Consider the following 19,045-nt stretch of genomic DNA (forward strand, 5'->3'; position numbering starts at 1 on the left):
TGGTAAAATTATTTATTACAAGAAATGGAAGTCCATAACAAACGGCAGTCAATCGAACGTAAGTGTGACACGCAAAATAAATAACACACATGCTATCTTATGAATATATAAATATTTGGTGTGCGCTGTAATTTGTTATACTCTTTTACTCAGTTTGACAATTTAGAAAATTTCTCTTCAATTTTTTCAAAGTTTATTGTAGAAATAAATAATGGATTAACGTTTTGTTTTAAACTGAAGTAATTAAAAAAATTTTGTCACATTTCTGTAACCACTTTTTAGGGAGCTGGATTTCAGCACTTTAAATTCTTATGATATTTGCATATTTTTTTTCTATAAGAAAAAATCTATTAATTTTTTTCTTTTCTTGTTCAGAATACTTTGCCTTTTTTGAGAAAATTGTTTGGATCCAGAAATCTTAATGTTAACATTGCTGGGTCCACAGTGAATGTTGATATAACATTTTTGCTGGGTACACAATCGGTGTTAACAAAATGCTGGTTAAAATATGTTTTATAATCATCTCTTTTCAGACATGATGGGCCTGTTTGGCAGTTGGCGTGGGCGCATCCAATGTTTGGTTGCCTTTTAGCCTCATGCAGTTATGACCGAAGAGTTATCATCTGGAAGGAGACAAATGGAACCTGGATAAAACTCCATGAATATTCTAACCACGATTCCTCTGGTAAACTATTACTCCTTTTGCATAGTTCGTTGTTGATACAGGATTTTATATGTAATAATATAAGATCCTGCTAGATACTTACTTGATATGGTATTCACTTTGGGTAGGTTGAACCAGTTTCTTTTGAAGAAGGAAGTTCCTACTGAATGGCATAAGCATTCCCAGTTGCATGTATATTCTGGTCACAGGAGATGACACCATTAGATTTTGCATGGAGGTGTTCCTGTTCTCAAAAGTTCACCTCTCTGCTACTGATCAGGCTCAACATAAGTTCAGTAATCTAACGAAAACTGATATGTTAACGTGATTGTGTCGTTTATAGATAGCGGCACTTAACACTTACGAGATAGGATAATATCCAGAAGAATATATTAACCCTGATTCCTCATCATAATCTGAATTGTTTTCTTCATTCAATGAAGAGCTCATTCAGCAGTGCATGATTTGCCTAAGGGATATTATCACAGACTATGGAATTGATTATGTAAGTTAAAAAAATCTATTGTATGTTATATATTATTTAGACATGAAACTGCATGGATGCCCTTGGGCAAGGTGTCCATCTCACAATTACTCCATCCTGAAATCCATCTTTTTCAAACTTTCTGACCTTTTATTTTTCTCATGCCTACTCTGCTTTTCAACTCCATCAACTACCCAAACTTGGTCCTGGGTATAACCTTAAATTACATTTGTTGGTGAGCAAGATCCCAATTTGCAAGCTTTATAGGAAATGTAGTCTTCTTTAGTTTCCTTTACTTCCAGGTTCACTCTGGCCCAGAAGTAATGATACTGCTAGTCAGTCTGACCTCTAGGTCAGATAGAATCTATGTGAAAAATTAGTGGCTTTTTATTTCAAACATGAAAATGATGCTTCAACCAAATCCTTCTTGCAAAGAAAATCTGGTATTTGGGTTATTTGGACTACTGTTCTGATCTTGAGTGTTATTTGCACAATATTTTTACTGATGTAAGCTCTGACCTATTTTAAGGGTACCTTGTTTAACTTTGAAATCTGCACAGAATTTATGGGATATTATGCTCTTGTCCTATCAGCCATGTTTATATAAATATTATTTATCAATTGTATTCTTTGTATCGGCCGCACTGAGGATTGAATAAATTATCAATCCTCATCTCAAATATTCAGAAACCTAAAATCTTGTTCTGTTTGTTTTAATTGAATTTTCTTTTATTTTCAGTGAACTCTGTCTGTTTCGCTCCCCATGAATTTGGTTTGATTTTAGCCTGTGCCAGTTCTGATGGTTCCATCTCGATCATTTCTAGTACAGGTAATACTCCAATTTCTCTTGCTTCCATTGCCAAATGTTGGTATAATACGGAGATTGAAAAACATTCTTAATAAACTTTCTCTTTAGGGATCATTGTATCATATTATTTGTATTGTTGTTTAATTCTCAAAACCTCAAACAATTCGTACTAAACATTAAATATTTCCCAAATTTCGGTTTCTTTGGATCATTTAAAAATCTCTTAGGAGATATAGTATGGGCACAAGATCACATTTAAAAATTAGAATATTTCAGATTTGTATTAAATTTGATCTATAATCATTAGTTATTGGGTATGGGCAAAAATAAACAAGGATAGGGAGACCTAGTTTTGAAAGCCGATTTACCATAATTTTTTTGTAAGTTTCCGTATACTTTTTGATTGTATTTGAAAGATTAAGGACTAAACTTAATTTCCCAAAGAAAAAATATATTTGTACTCGCAAAAAAAAAGTTACGAAAGATGTTTTCATGGCAAGCTAACCAATTCAGCTAAATTTTGAAGTTAAATAAATTCATTGTAAAAATCCTTTTAGAGATAAATATTAGTTTTCTGGGTCTATTTCAAAGATAATTAGTAAAGTAAAATCCTAAGATATTGAATTAAATTAAAAAAACAAAAAAAACACCTTGTTTGCACAAAAAATAGCTGAATTAGACCTCAAACTGAGTGTTTTTGCCGTTCACAAAACCACAACAAACCATACTTTTGGAAATACGGAATATACGGAGGCCCAAAATCTGAGACAGTCCAAAAGCTGTCTGAGAATGATGTCATGTAATTAAAAGGAAGGAGGGATGCTGGGTTTCTTTTTTTTCCCCAGACGGGCATCCGTACATTTCTATTGTAAATGTTTGTATAAATTTTAACATTTTTTTAATTCAATTATTTTTCTATGTTCCTGTTTTTAAATTAATTTTTTTTAAATTATTGACCAATATTATATAAAAATTATGTTACGCCGAAAGTTTCACATTCTTGCGAGCAAGGAAATTATTAAAATCTTGCATATAAAAATTATGCGAAATCTGTAATTAAAAAAAAAAAGACATTTTTGCTATTATTTTTTTTGTGAAAATATTAAATAAACTATGCTTACTTCAATGGTAATATCGGTACTTCGAGAAATTCATTTTTCTTCGAGTTATATCGAATTCATTAATACGGACTTTAGGGGCTTTTTTCCTAATGTAAAAATTATTTTATTTGTTTTATTATTACAAATTACAATGCTTTATTCATATAAAAAAGCAAAAATACTTGCGTTTTACTACTGAAAACCATAATTTTAGTAAAGGTATTTTTTGTTTAAAAAAAATAATACATTTCTACTAAGATTTAAATAAAAATAATTAGTTCATTATATTCTGATCATTATATGATAAATACTGAAAATTTTATTAAAATTGGTTAATTTTCTGATTTTTGTTGAATTTTAAGTAAAGGGAGGGGTCAAAATGTTTATACATTTTGAGCGTCAGCATTCATTTTGCCTGTACCTATTAGTTATCAGTTAAGAAAAATTTAATAAATTTCAATTTTCTCTCAAGATTTAAACTTAAATTTTAGACATTTTTTTAAAGTAAAGTATTTGACTACTTTTAATTCTTCCTCTCCAAATTTAATTTGTAGTTTGATTTGATAGTTTTTGTGTGCAAAGAATAGTGTAATATTAAAACGCAAATAAATTAACTTTTGAAAAAAAGTGCTAAAATCTGTTTTTCTAATGTTTTTAATATTTTTATTTAATTAATCATTCAATTGTTTTTTGTAAAATTACATTTCTTTAAAAATGAAAATCAAAAACGATAGATACTATCAGCTGTAGTTATTGTATACAAAAATAATGAAATATTTAAAGGAATAAATAAAACCATAACCAACTTTCAATGTTTGAATTTAATGTTATATTAAAAATATTTATCTTACCATGTGTTTCTGTAGCTGGGACCAGAATTCTATTTAAGTTTTATTTGTTCTGGTTTTCGTTTTGGATATCATACTAGAGTTCCAGTTATGAATCTTAAATGTACACAGCATTATAAGTTTACCCCCCCCCCTTTGTGCACATAATAATATTATGTTTTCAGCCCCATAAATAATTATAAAGCTGTTTCATTTAATAATGGTATTATCTACATATATCGACCAACAACCAGCACTGTACATTATCAAAATACTGTTTGAAATATCTGTTTACCTTATTATATTATAGTCTGTAAGCATACTGCAAAGTTCATTACACATGATCTATGTGGTGCTCTGTGCAACATATTTTAGATGTCACTAGTCATAAGCAGGTGAAATTTTCAACATTTTCAATGCGTTCATGTCTAAATTAAAACAATTGTTTTTGTAACAAAATATTAATTCTTCAAAATCATTGCATATATTATTTCCTATTTCGTTTTTATTTTTAGGTGATGGTACATGGGATTCCAAGAAAATCACCAATGCCCATTCAGTTAGTATAATTTTTTTTTTCTTATAGTTTATTAATAAATTCAGTTAGTATAATTATTTTTTTTCTTATAGTTTATTAATAAATTCAGTTAGTATAATTATTTTTTTTCTTATAGTTTATTAATAAATTCAGTTAGTATAATTATTTTTTTTCTTATAGTTTATTAATAAATTCAGTTAGTATAATTATTTTTTTCTTATAGTTTATTAATAAATTCAGTTAGTATAATTATTTTTTTTCTTATAGTTTATTAATAAATTCAGTTAGTATAATTATTTTTTTCTTATAGTTTATTAATAAATTCAGTTAGTGTAATTATTTTTTTTCTTATAGTTTATTAATAAATTCAGTTAGTGTAATTATTTTTTTTCTTATAGTTTATTAATAAATTCAGTTAGTATAATTATTTTTTTTCTTATAGTTTATTAATAAATTCAGTTAGTATAATTATTTTTTTTCTTATAGTTTATTAATACACGCTATTTGTCATGCTTCTTTGGGCGAGCATATTCGATGATCCTATTTCAACTTTAGATATTTAGAAAAATGTATTTACATATATTTCAGACTAAGTTATCATTATGTGGTTGCATCTCTTGTATAATTAAAACTGGATATGCAATCTAATTTTTATTTTTCATTAACCATTTGTGCTTTATGTATATAGATTTTACTATATCAGTGGTTCCCAACCACTGTGCTGCGGAATGATTACTGGTGTGCTGCGAAGAGATTCTAGGAAGAAGTTACAAGTTGTTTTAGGTGGAAAACAGCTTTCATATTGTTATAACCGGAATTGTTTGTATAATTAAATATTAACTCACACATTACTTACATGGTGTTAATGGTAAAATATCCAAAAAATCAAATGTGTAATAAATCATTTGTTTAAATTATTGGGTATTTTGAATTTTTCGATAATAAACGTTGATAAGCGTTGATTTATGCTTTATCTCGTCTTTCTCGTTTACAATATTAACAGATTCTTTATTCATATTTCTTATTTAATATTTAGGTTTATTAAATTAAGGTTTTAAAAGGAAAAAAAAAAAAACATTAAATATAAAAGTCTGCTTTGATGTATTTTTTTTTAAACATTTTAGATTCAATCCATCCTTAATTATGGATAAGTTTCTAAAAAATAATTCTACAAATTAATTTAAAAAAACCAAAAGAGCACTGGTTGTATAGTGGCGATGCACAAATTCCTTCTCCGCTATGTGTTGTCTAATGGAGCAATGGTCCAAGTAAGATGAAAAGACACCTTACTACTAATCATCCTAGCCTTCAAATTAAAAATGTTGATTATTTCCAACAGTTGTTAGAATTAAATGCAATGCAATTTCAACTGCTTAATAAAGCAATAACTGTATCTGAAAAGGCTCAATTAGCTTCACATGAGTTGGCAGAAATTATTGCTCTTAAATCAAAGTCTCATGTTCTGCAGAATCAGTGATCCTCTCGGCATGCAAAAAACATGGTGAAAATTATGCTTGGCGATAAGGCCGAACAACAAATTCACAAACAATTCAAGGATTCTTGATGTGTTTAATAATATTAAGAGCGTAATATTCAAATTTCAAAATAGTTTGTTCACTCACCAAATCAATGAATCCACTGACATCAATATTCATGCACAGTTAATTGCATTTATACATGTTATTGATGATGATATAATTAATCAATTTCTATGCTACAAACAGTTATCCACAACTACAAAAGGTCAAGATAGTTTTGATACAATCGCAATATGCCTAGAAAAATATGACTTATTGTCGTATATATGCGTGGGAATATGTACCAATGGATCACTATCAATAGTTGGTTCTGTTAAAGGTTTCACATCTTTAGTGGAAAACAGAATCCTAACATTGTGCAAACTCATTGTTTTTTACACAGACGTTTTAGTTTCAAAGACAACACAATATGAACTAAAGGAGGTGTTGAATTAAGTGATTGAAATGGTAAATTTCATTAAAAACTCAGCCGATGAAGTCCCAAATTTTTTAGTTGTGCAAGGATATGGATTCTCAATATAATTATTTCCTATTGTACATATAAGATGGTTGTCAAAAGGAAAGGTGCTATCTCATGTAAATGAGCTTCAAAAAGAACTTTTTATTTTTTTTGATAATGAAAAACTTGATAGATTTTGTAAATACCTGAACAATGAATTGTGGATGTCCAAAATAGAGTACTTAAGTGAAATATTTGGACATCTCAATAGTCTGAACAGCTATATGAAATGCATTCTTACAGTGACAGATAAATTGGTTATTTTAAGAAAATTGCAATATTAAAGAATAGAATGAAGGTAGACGATTTGGAAATGTTTCCATCAATTCACAAAACTTGCATTGCTGACATAATTTCCATTATTAGTGAGCATTTGATATGTTTAGAAAATATAATTGAAGAATATTTTCCCTCAATCAGCATTGAAGACTTTGATTGAATTTGCAATCCTTTCCTAGATTTATCGATTATCAATCTTTCCAATTTTGAGTTACGTGAAGAGGAAGAATTAACAAGCCTTTCCAGTGATCGTGTACTCAAATTAAAATACACACAACTGTCATTAGACACCTTTTGGTCTTTTATGGAAGAGTATATAATCTATAATATAAATCTCACCTGTCTGTTTAAATGTATGTATATCTGCCTAAAACTTTAGATTGAGGCGACGGATTTTCTCAAGATTGATATCATTTTGAAGCTCAACGTCTCGGATGACAAATATTGAAAAATTGGGCAAAGACAATAATTCCTTCACCCTCAACTGGGTAGTTTTCTACAAGGAGGGGTCGAATTTTTGCAGCCATGTTTGCAAGTCATTGTATCGGTTGGATTAACTTTGCCTAATTTTAACGTTCTGAACTTCCGGTCGCATCATGGAGTAGGATTAAGATGTCAGGTTTTCTTTCACTTTCTTTGCCTTCGTGTCACGGGTTTGAGCCTGCCTTCCTACTATCACTTTTCTTTTGCTCAACACACACCTCCAAAAACCCAGGCAACGCCGGGCATCCAGGCTAGTTCTAAGTAAAAAAGCCACCAAAGTCTTGCTGCAGTTCTGAACTTCGTACCTATGTGAACTGGGATTTTCTTACCTAAACAACATTGAAAAGTAAACGTGAAGACTTGAACTCATGAGTATGTCTCTTACATTCGCCCACATATGGTAGCAGTAGCAAAGAAGCACAAGGCACAACTGTCCCACTGACATTCACCATTATTATTCTATATCAGGCACTGAATATGGGATATGTTTTATTCATGTAAATAAAAATTTTCCTTATATGATCATCTTTATTTTTATTATTTAAATTGCAAAAGGGCTTTGAGTAGAAAATATTTGTTTTGTGATAGGTGTGCCATGAAAATTTAAAGAGCTCAAAAGTGTGCTACAATGTAAAAAAAAAAAAAAAAAAAAAAAAAGGTTGGGAACCACTGTACTATATGCAGGAGTTAATAATTTGGCCAAAAGACAACTAAAGTTTGTTGAAAACCCAAATAAAAAAAATGTTCCGAATCACAAAGTTTGGCTTTTGGAACGGTTTTATTTACTTAACACCTTGACTTGGAAAAGTTTATAATTTTGAAAAAAATAATTAAAACTCAGAAGGTTTGCTTTCAGCAATGAAATATGTTGAAATGGTCAAATGTTGCTTAGCCACAGAAACACACACACAACCAGTAACCTCTTGAATTGATGTTAGTAGTTGATGCATGCTACATTTTGTCCATTTTCGTATTTCTTTTAATAGAGTGGCTGTAATGCTGTCAGCTGGGCCAATGCAATTGCTCCAAGTTCCTTAGTTGAACAGAGTGGACGACAATTAGTGGTTAAACGGTTCGTCTCTGGCGGTTGTGATAATTTGGTAAAAATCTGGAAGTAAGTCTTTTGTTGTCTCCCCCACCCCCCCCACTCTCCTACCATCAAATTATCATTTTTGATTTCCTTAACGGATTCATGCATAACTTAAAATTTTCTTCAAACGTGTCATTTGAAAAGTTTTTAAGTACTTAACACAATTTTTTATGACAAAACCAAAATACCTTGAATGACTGTATCTAACTTTTTTCTGGCTACAGTACCAGCTCTTTCTATCCTCAGTTTTCTTTAGCATAATACAATTCTACATAGGGTGGTGAGAATCCGAAACTAGAAGCACTACTAAGTTCATTTTGACCTAAAATAGTATTTGTTAGAGTATCATGTATGGATTATTTACAAAAATCTGCTCATAAAATGAATCTACAAAATTATAGCATGGAGAAATATTTGATTAAGAACTTAGAGGATAACTTTTATCAAAATGACTAGAATCTGCTATTTGTGCTTAAATAAAAAAAGGTCAGAATGTAGTATAAATATAATCAATGGATAATAATCTAAAAGAAAAAGAAAATTCTTTAGAGCAAAAATTTAGAAAAAAATTAATTCCTGACTTTATTTTTAAGGCAGAAGTAATTAAAAATTTCATTTTTTTTATTAAATTTTGTGGCTTGTTTCAAAATTCTTGTTATCCTTGCAAAAAAAAGTAACAACAATAAGAGGAACAGTCGTCAAAGCAGATCTTCATAAAAAAGCACAAAAATAGTGTTTATATCATCATTATGTACAATGGCCAATGAAAGTGAATAAACTATGATTAATGAAATAAAATCCCCTGTTCTTTGTCAACTGATCATGTTTCTATTTACACACATACAAGCTAAAGAAAACAATTTTTTTTTTAATATGTAATCTGAAATTCTTGTTAACCAACAATAAAGGAACAATTAGTTTCATAAAATCTTGTACCGGTCATCAAGAAAATGGCATTCATACAGTTCTTTTTTTGTGTGTCAGTGAAAGTGAATAAACTGATTTCATCACGTTAATTTCTATTACTGTATTCCCTTGTTCTTCTTATGGTTGAGTAACTCTTTTCATTGTCTTAACACCTTTTCAAATGTCTTGAAATTTTTATTTCAGAGAATCTGAAGATGGTCAGTGGGTATGCGAACATAAACTCGAAGGTCATAACGATTGGGTGAGAGATGTAGCTTGGGCCCCGTCCATTGGATTGCCGAAAAGCATTATTGCTAGTTGTTCACAGGTTAGTACATTGCAAAACTAAGTGTGGATAAAAAGAATTAAAAGACAAATTATGGCAAGATAGAAAATTTCTTTCATGAGGAATGACTACCCTTCAATAGTGTAACTTCAAGAAGGAAATAATCAAAATAGTGTTGTTAATCTAGATGCCAGTAAAGAAGAAAATATATTATTGGTTTATTTATGCTTTGTTAGGTATCTCTTAGGTAAATCTCATTTTGACTTTTGGTTTAAAAAAAAAATTTTTTTAATTTTTTTTAATCGCATCAGAATATATGAATATACAGATGTTAGTTTTTACATTTTTTTTTTTTTGTGGGGGTGGATGTGGATAAAGTGTAGTATCTGTTCTGATACTATGCTTCGTCTTTTCTGTCGTTGGTTGGTAATGAAGAAATCCTATGTTGAAGCAATTCTTTTTCTTCGAATCCATTTTTCTTGTATTTTTCTTCATTAAAAACCGATCTTGTGTCTAACTCTGCCCTTGTGAGGAGACAAGTAAATAAGTTTAAATTTGTCCTTTTCTCTCTCTCTCTTTGTTACTAGCCTCCATACTGATATTTTTACTTAATTTTTTTTATTTAACTGAATATATATCAGAACTAGAATGTAAATAGTTTCATAAACAAAAGAATAAAAGCTTCAAAGAAAACCAAAGTAGAAAAATTTTCTTAGTGAATTCAATAGAGACTTCCAACTAAGGGAAGTAATCTTTATCTTTTTCATCCATGGCAGAAATTTCTTGGATTTTTTTTATAAATTAAATGAAAATGTTGCTGTTTTTAAGACTTGTATAAATGTAAAAATATTTCTTAAATTATAGATTTTTTTTTTTTTTTAAAAGAATGTTGCTGCTAATGTGATAAGTGACTTATTTCTGATACTGAAATACCAAGTGATATTTTTTTTTCTTGAAGGATTGTTCTGTCATCATTTGGACCAATGATGGCACCAACAACACGTGGTCGTCCACCATTTTGTACCAATTTAAAGATGTTGTCTGGCATGTCAGTTGGTCTGTGACTGGCAATATTCTAGCAGTGTCTGGTGGTGATAATAAGGTATGTCTTAATAAATTATTAATTTTAGAATTTTTTTTAACAAGAAATTCTTTATAGTTTTTTTTTTTTTTTTCTGATCTCTCAAAGAAAATTTCATAATTTGTTTAAAGGTTAGTCATTAAAAGTCTATATTGCCCGAAATATTACCATTTTCTGGTAACAAACTATTTCTCAAAGAATTTCTCAACAAAACCTGCATTTTTTTATTTTAAAAAAAGAAATTATCCATCTAAAGTTGACATGTCATATGTTAATTGGGTGGAGGAGTGTCTCCATTTTTGAAGGGATTGGAATTGTTTAAAAGCCCAATAGGGAAGGAAGACGTTACAAGGCTGACAAAAAGTTTACTCCTAGTCACTCTTCTTAGCAAACATTTGTCATTTTATTAACTAGAATTGTGTGTCCTATCGGCTTCAATCTTATATATTAAAGTGTTTTTAATGCTAATACAGGATTGAAAACAATTTGGTTAAAAAATAATTTTCAAATTTTTTTATTGATAATGTTTATCCATTTAATTTTTATTTTTGCTTATGTTTGAATTAATGTTTTGAAAAAATCTTCGTAAATTGAAATATATTTAAGCGTATTTTACAACTCGACAAGGTCGGGCACTTCCTGGTAGTACATATAGTTAGTATCCAAGAGATCCTTTCAGGTGAAGAGTTTTTATTTTTCCTTTGAAAACTTATTAAGTTCACCAAAAGCTTGTCATGGAAACTGGAAGATTACTTTGGATATAAAAAGGCTCCAGATATTTCCAAGGATTGTCGAGTGCATGTAGAATTTTAATTATTGGAACATTTTAAGATTGCAGCACATGGGGTGATGCTGATCTAAATGCAAATCTTTAAAATTTTAAACATTCATAATCATGAACAATTAAAAATTAATAGTTCAAGGGGAACAAGCAAGTTGATTGCTTACCTAAAGAAACAATTTCTTGACTGACAATGTGATTGATTGCTGTAACAAGTTTTCATATAGAATGTCTCTTGCATAACTCAAAGAATAGGATGGAACAATTGCGTGATTGACATAAATAATGGATTGCATAGACAGTATTGGGAGCTTTCAGTTAAAATATTTAAAAGAATCTGAACTTTGAGTGTTATAACTGAATGTTATAGAAAGGGAAGGACTGGAGGAAAAGGGTATCAGTCAGAATTGAAGCAAGTTTTAAAGCTGGATAGCCTTCGTAATGTCAACCTGTTATGGATCAGAGGTCTGTGTGCTGTATGAAGATAATTTCTGAGTTACCAACCAAGGTCAACAGCCATCATTTAATCAAGTTGTGCTGTTAAGTTTTCAGGTGCCTAACATTTACTCCAATTCAATTTTTTTTCTTTTTCTCATCACAGGCGTCAAGTGTATTTCATAGAGACAAATCTATTTTTTTTCATCACAGGCGTCTAATGTACTTCATAGGACAATTTCCGTACAACCCTCTCGAATTAACTGCTATTTGTTCCAGGACTGCTTATTCACAGCTAAGCATCTGAAGGCCATTCCACAATCTGTCATCTTGAAACATAGTGGATAGAAGATTGCTGCTCCACATCTTTTTTGTGGGAGATGAAAAAGGAAAAGGAGAAATTAAAAATGATGAAAAAAAATATGTTTTAGTATTTTTGCAGAGATGCAGAAGTGTTACACATGTTGATGATCTATTAATAGATGCAAAGTTGATGATTTAAAAAGACTTGCTTGCTCTGTTTGTTTTATCTTCTTGAAGATAAAATTTGCAAGGATTCTTCTGCGAGTCAAGTACCTAACTGCATTGTTAATTACATTTAATAGAATAGTTTGGAGACGATTTTATAATAACCATTTTGTTCTTTATTAGTTTTACTTTTGATCGATAACATCTGCTCATGCGATTCTGAAACAAGTCAAATTTAATCTTATTGAATATTCAACAGTTACTTTCTATTCTAGATCTATTCAGAGACATTTTATATTTATAAATAATCCTGTTTTGTCAATGATGGCATATTTCGTTTAAAAATTCACTTGAAAAAAAAAACAGTTGTCCTTTTACTACAAACTATACTAATATTTCAAGTTAGCTACTGCTGATGTTTATGTTGACTGCTGAACAGGTAGATACACATAGCAACATAAACAACTATAACTTTAAAGTTACTATAAAGAAAAAACTGCTCTTTTATTTACATTACAAACAATACTAATACTTCAGTCAACTGCCGCTACTTGAATGCATATTGAATTACCTCTTACTGTTTTATATAGATAAATAACTATACATAAATATTGAAACTGGAGACACGTGTGTGAGAAATTATGCTTTTTTGGATATCTCTTATTTTGATTTTTTTTTTTTTTTTTTATAAATATAAAAAGAAACATCAATGTTTCACCTTTATTGTAAGACTTCTAATAAGAAGTCTTACAATAAAGACGAAACGTTGATGGATGTGTGACTTGGTTTGTTCCTTTTTTTGTCTCTATCTGGTCGGAATACTATTTCCATTATTCTCATCATATACAAATATCTACACAATATATAATATTCAGAATAAAACTTCTACATAGTTAATCAGATAGAAACTAAAAATGGACATTTTTACTACTTTTTTTTTTTTTTTTTAATTCAACTTATTTTTAAAATCTTATATGCTAATTTAACTTGAAAAATATATTACACTGTTGGAAAAAAATTTTAATTGTGTGGTACATTTAAAAAAATCTTGTCTATAAATTTCTCATTTGATGAGAATATAGAAATGTGTGCATCATATTTAGTTTGAAAGTTTCCAATCTTCTAGTAGTCACTAATAAGTAATCAAATTTTGTTCATTTCATATTTAATCTTTTCATAATATTTGTCATTCAATTGACACTCATTTATCTCGTTAAGTTTTCTCCTCTAGTGGTTTTTAACCTTAGTAAATAGTGACTCATTCGTAAAAAAAAAAAAAAGAAAAAAAAGTGAATTCTAATTTTCCTATCTTTCCCTGTAACCATAATTGTTTACATTTTTGTAATTTCCTTTGTATGCCTTTCAACCTCAATGTTACACTTCCAATTTTCACATTTAAACATTGAAGCTAAACCTATCAAGTGTTATACTTTAAAGTGTTTATTATGTAACTAAGACCCACTCGGAATTGTCCATGTTACAAATGAAGATCGCCCAACTCCCATCCCTGAACGCTATATCATCATTTTTATGACATTCTGTAATTTTCAAGTTTTCCGATTCTTTATTTATCTTATTTTTTTATTTAGGAGAGTAAAATAAACTTGAGCTTCTTGTGCTACTGTGAACCTGGATTTGTGTATCCAATGCATAGGCTGTGATCATCTATTTCTTTGTTTGAATTTAGTGCTTTATTTTGATACTGACTGTAGTGTCGATCATGTGGTCTTTGTCAATACTGCGTAACAAACCAAACAAAATTTTAAGACTTTAAAACGAGCAATATTTTATTTTGAAGTTACAATGACACCAGGTTTCTCCTTTATTTGTCAAACTATAAAAAATTGACTTCTCTTCCAACCAAACACTCCATTACTTTAAGGCTCAAAGGCCATCTGTCTCTGAGACCAAGTAGCGAACAAATTCCTCTTGTTCGTCCTGCTGGACCACCTGAGATGTTTTAACTATTAATATATTGACATAAAAACTGACTCTTTGAAGTACATTTCTAAATTTTTTTGAGATAAGGATTGGTTGTATTTTTTGGACACTTCACACTACTGTTCTCATCTTAAGTGTCATTTTAGTTTATGTAGTAACAGCAATGCATATCAAGAAGAGATTGACAGTGGATTGGTTGGTTGGTTGGTTGTTTGTTTTACGGCATATCAGCCCTTTTCAGGTTATTTAATGCCAAATCCAAAGATTTTGAAGAAAGATTTTTTAATAGAATATATTTGTTGTTTTCAAGTCGGTTTCTATTTAACCCATAGTTGGGACCCTAACAGGTACTACCACTCCAGGTCAGAGTGGACCTAGGAGCAATGGCAATTAAAGGGTGGCTCCACACTCCCCAAAGCCCACAAGCTGGGGCCTCACCACTGGATATAGTTTAAGGTCATATCCAGGACCTTGACAGTGGAAGAGAAACTCTCCACCAAAACAACTATTCAGAGAACATGACATCAACTCCAAGAAATCTGAACCAGGCAGCAAAGGACACTACCTGAAAACTCACTAGTTTGTAAACCATACATGAAGGGGTTGTTGAAAAAAAACTTCCAAGAATATGTAATCCATGTGACATCAGGACAGTATTACAGAACTATTCAACACTCTGGAAACGGTTTGTGTGAGTCAAGCCCTCTACAGGAAAAAAATCATGACTAAGAACTGTGTACGAAATCTCATGCAAATGTGGAAAATTATATAAAGGTTGGAAGAACATTGAAAAGGCATAATCTGTAGAGAGGTTGAAAAGTCGAGTATGGCTGACCATATATGGAGGGAAAAGAGAAATCATCTACCCTTATGAGACAAAGTAAAAATTATAAACAGCAAAACAGTGTGGAGATTAAAATGGTTCCAAGAAGCACAAAAACCGTTAATTATAAATAATAGATAATATATGCAGTAATAAGTAAAATATATGTATATGTATGTAGTAATAATGGTTTTATATCTAGAAATAAAATGTTTAAAGCTCATAAAATTTGTATTAGAATTGTCTGCAAGGGCCCGTGGTGCAATTCAATTGTAAAGTGACCTTTTGAAGGTTTAATCCTGATTGGGGGGCAACCAAAAATACAATTGCAACTTACTTAGTTCCTCTATCCAGTCCTGGCTAAAGGAACAAGAGCATGTTAAGTAAATAAGGGGTTCCATTCAGAATTCTGTGCAGATTCTAGAGTTCAACAAGACACACCTGAAGAAAGTTGGAGCTTACATTAACCAAAATGTTGTGAAAATGACACTCAAGATGAGAACAGTAGTCTGAAGTATTCAAATTGTGAATGACTATGAAGCACATCATCTTAGTATGGACATTACTTTTGCAGAGTCTCAAGTGGTTCACAATCACATTATTTCAAAAACACCAGTAAATTTCTCATGTGGTTTCTTTTTAATATTTGTCCATTGCAGGTCTGCCAATCCTAGCATGCACCTATGCATCCAACTAAACATACTACATTGCACATGCTTACATTTTGTCTTCTATTTCCAATCTTGGATACAAACTTAAAGTTCATGCTTGTGCTGAGATTCCAATTTTGGGAGCTTAAATTACTCTTTAGTTAAAATTATGCTCAGATTAAATTTAACTATCAAGGCCTCGTCTATGAAATTGTTCATAACACTAAAACTGCCCCTGAAACTTTTGGTCAAGGTGTTCACCGCTACCCTATCATCCTGAAATTCCTCTTTCCCAAACTTTTTCAATTTTATCCGGCTACCTTATTTCTAAACTTATCAATCAAAGCATTCAATGTACAAACAATCAACCAAGAAAAATTTATTATGCTAGACCGTGAAGGATGAAACTGGTAACTGTAACATATGATGTCATAAATAACCTCTTTTCATTTGAGAGATGCTATGCTTTTGTGATATCATCCATTGCACACAGTTATCTACACACTTCTAATGGCTAACCTCACAAAATGATGATATCCAATGTGCACAGAAGCAAACAAGTTGTGTGTGGGTGTATATATTATTATTATTATTATTATTATTTTTTAAATACCCACAGACACTAGTATTTCATCCTTTTAGGAATCCTCATTGCAAGGAGTCACGATTACTGATAGTTGGGATATTTGAATCCAATCATGAAACCATCACTGACTCTATAAGCAAGGAACAAACCGCTTGACCAACGTAAACCAAGAATATAGTTGAAATTAACATTTCTATAAAGCATCCTTCAAGAGGCAGAATGATCATGTTATTTTAACATCACTATCTACGCATGTGGACTTAAGTGACCGACTTATTTCATTTCAATGTAAAGTGCTCAACAATAAGTGTCTAGTTCTTAAAATGTGTAGACATAATTAATTTTCTAATACCTGCGGACATTTGTGTTTCATCCTTTTGGGAATCATCAGTGCATGGAGTCACAATTACAACCTGTCAGAAGTGTTGAACCTGGACACAAAGCCATCTCTGACTACACACACACACACACACACACACACACACACACACACACACACACACACATAATGTGTGTGGATTGAGCACATTATTCTATATAAGATCTTTTTAGAAAATATATTGAACTAATATCCAAGCAATCATTTTATTAATCAAAATTATTATTTCTTACAACATTTTTCATAAACAAACTGGTTTTACTTAATGCGCATTGTAAATTTTTCTTGACAGGTTACATTATGGAAGGAATCCTTGGCGGGAACCTGGGTGTGTATAAGCGATGTCGGAAAAGGACAAGGACAATTGAGAGCTGCTAGTTGAAATTAAAAGAACAAACAATAATATGCTTAACAAATGATTTTTTAAAACAGGAACATTTTAAGATTAATGCTATATATATATATATATATATATATATATATATTTTTTTTTTTTTTTAGTTCATCCAAACAGCTGTTTTTTCCCACAATCAAACATAACACCAAAACTTACACACACCATGACAGCCAAAATTGAGAAGTTCTAAATGAGTTTGCTTTCTTTATGGCTCATCATTTGGACCTCATATTCGTAACCTGAGTTACTTATATGCCGGGTGCTGACTTTGCCACTGAGTTACTATATTGCACACAAGAAAGTCAGAATATGCAAACTATGGTGAATGGTTAAGTTTCTTGTGCGTGCTGTGGTGGCAGAGTTGGTGCTCTGCATGTAAGTGATGCAAGTTTCAAATCCTGGGTCCCAATATGTTCATATGAAACTTTAGGAATGCAAAATTCAAATCTAGGACTTTCCAATTTTGTCATTATGTGTGTGTGCGCTATGGTGTGTATGTGTGTGTGTGTGTGCTATGATGTGTGTGTGTGTGTTATGATGTTATATCTGATGGTAGGAATAATTATATGCACCTTGCATTGTTTTTTTTTTTTTTTTTCTGACATACATACATATATATATATATACACACACATACATGTATATATATGTATGTATATATCATGTTGAATCTTCACTATTGAACATATTCATTTCAGTGGAATTTTCCCTAACAATAAAAGATCTCATCTTGAGATCTGATGATGTGTAGGAAAAATCTGTGCATGGACAATTTTTCTCTTGTTCCTTGATGGAAACCAATAAAAAAAAAAATTTCTAAAATGAAATTCTGTTTTTTTTTTTTTTTTTTTTTTTTTTAACCTACCTTTCCTTCTGACTACCTGCGTGTGTGTCTCTTTTTTTTTCTCTCTCTCTCTCTCTGAAAACTGGTTCAAAAATAGAATAAAAGAAAGCTGACTTACTGTTTGACCTTAGTCCCTGACCCCCGCCTTAATTTGGTAATTGATTCTCAATCACTGTGCCATGGCACCACGAAGAAGTATGGTTGTTATGGTTTATATCAACTAGAGTTGTTTGTATTAATACTCGCACACATTATTACTTGCATAAATGCTGATACCTAAATATAAAGAAGAAATAAAATATGTAATAAATTGTTTAAATTATTCAATACTTTGAACTTAGCAATGTTTTTATAAAAACATTGCTAAGTTTTGTGATGCTTTATACCAGCTATTGACTTCATTTATATTAACAGATACTTTGTATGGATTTCTTATCTAATAGTTATTGAGAATTGATGTTTTGAACGGGGTGGGGGATTTCATTATGGAAGAATAGAATGAATTTAAATAATTTGGATATGTTTCCATCAGTTCGCAAAATCTACATTACCAAGATGATTCCCAGCATTAGTGAGCATATGACATGCTTAGAAAATAAAAAAATATTTTCTCTCAATCGATATTGAAGAATTCTTTCCTAAGTTTATCAATTAGCAATCTTTACAATTTTAAGTGAACCAGAATAATTTCCAGTGAATGTAGACTCTGGTCGAAGTTTGCATAACTTCCATCAGATGCCTTTTGGCTTTCTATTTTAGAAATGTAGCAAACTAAAAAACAAAACAAAAAAAAAACATCAAAATCTTACTGCAATTCTCAACTTTATGCCTATGTGAACTGTTTTTTTTTCTACCTAAACATTAAAAATAAAAACACATGGAAAACTTAAACATTGCAGAAGAGTTATGTCTATCTCATATTAGCCCACATATGTCAGCAAAAGTAACTTATTACTTCATACTGAATATCTGATGCGTGTATGTATGTATGTATATATATATATATATATATATATATATATAAAAATTTCCTAATATGATTTTTTTTTTTTTTTTTTATTGTAAAGAAAGGCTTTCAGTAGAATATATTTTTTGTGATAATGTGCTGCGAAAATTTAAAGAGCTCAATAATGTGACATCATATGAAAAAGGTTGGGA

At 30.4% G+C, this 19,045-nt stretch overlaps 1 protein-coding gene across 1 annotated transcript in view; it reads left to right on the top strand.

The window, feature by feature from the left end:
• LOC145294888 (protein SEC13 homolog) overlaps window positions 1–17,641 on the top strand; it is a 31,259-nt gene extending 13,618 nt beyond the window's left edge. Inside the window, exons 4-10 of the mRNA XM_080141419.1 lie at window positions 534–685; window positions 1,888–1,977; window positions 4,399–4,442; window positions 8,207–8,334; window positions 9,421–9,544; window positions 10,461–10,604; window positions 16,939–17,641. Coding sequence (XP_079997545.1) covers window positions 534–685; window positions 1,888–1,977; window positions 4,399–4,442; window positions 8,207–8,334; window positions 9,421–9,544; window positions 10,461–10,604; window positions 16,939–17,028 — 772 coding nt within the window. The 3' untranslated portion in view covers window positions 17,029–17,641. The remainder of the gene's footprint in view (window positions 1–533; window positions 686–1,887; window positions 1,978–4,398; window positions 4,443–8,206; window positions 8,335–9,420; window positions 9,545–10,460; window positions 10,605–16,938) is intronic.
• The last annotated feature ends 1,404 nt before the right edge of the window (window positions 17,642–19,045 follow it).

Source organism: Euprymna scolopes, chromosome 2, assembly GCF_053919585.1.
Source record: "Euprymna scolopes isolate OS-2025 chromosome 2, ASM5391958v1, whole genome shotgun sequence".
Lineage (NCBI taxonomy): Eukaryota > Metazoa > Mollusca > Cephalopoda > Sepiida > Sepiolidae > Euprymna > Euprymna scolopes.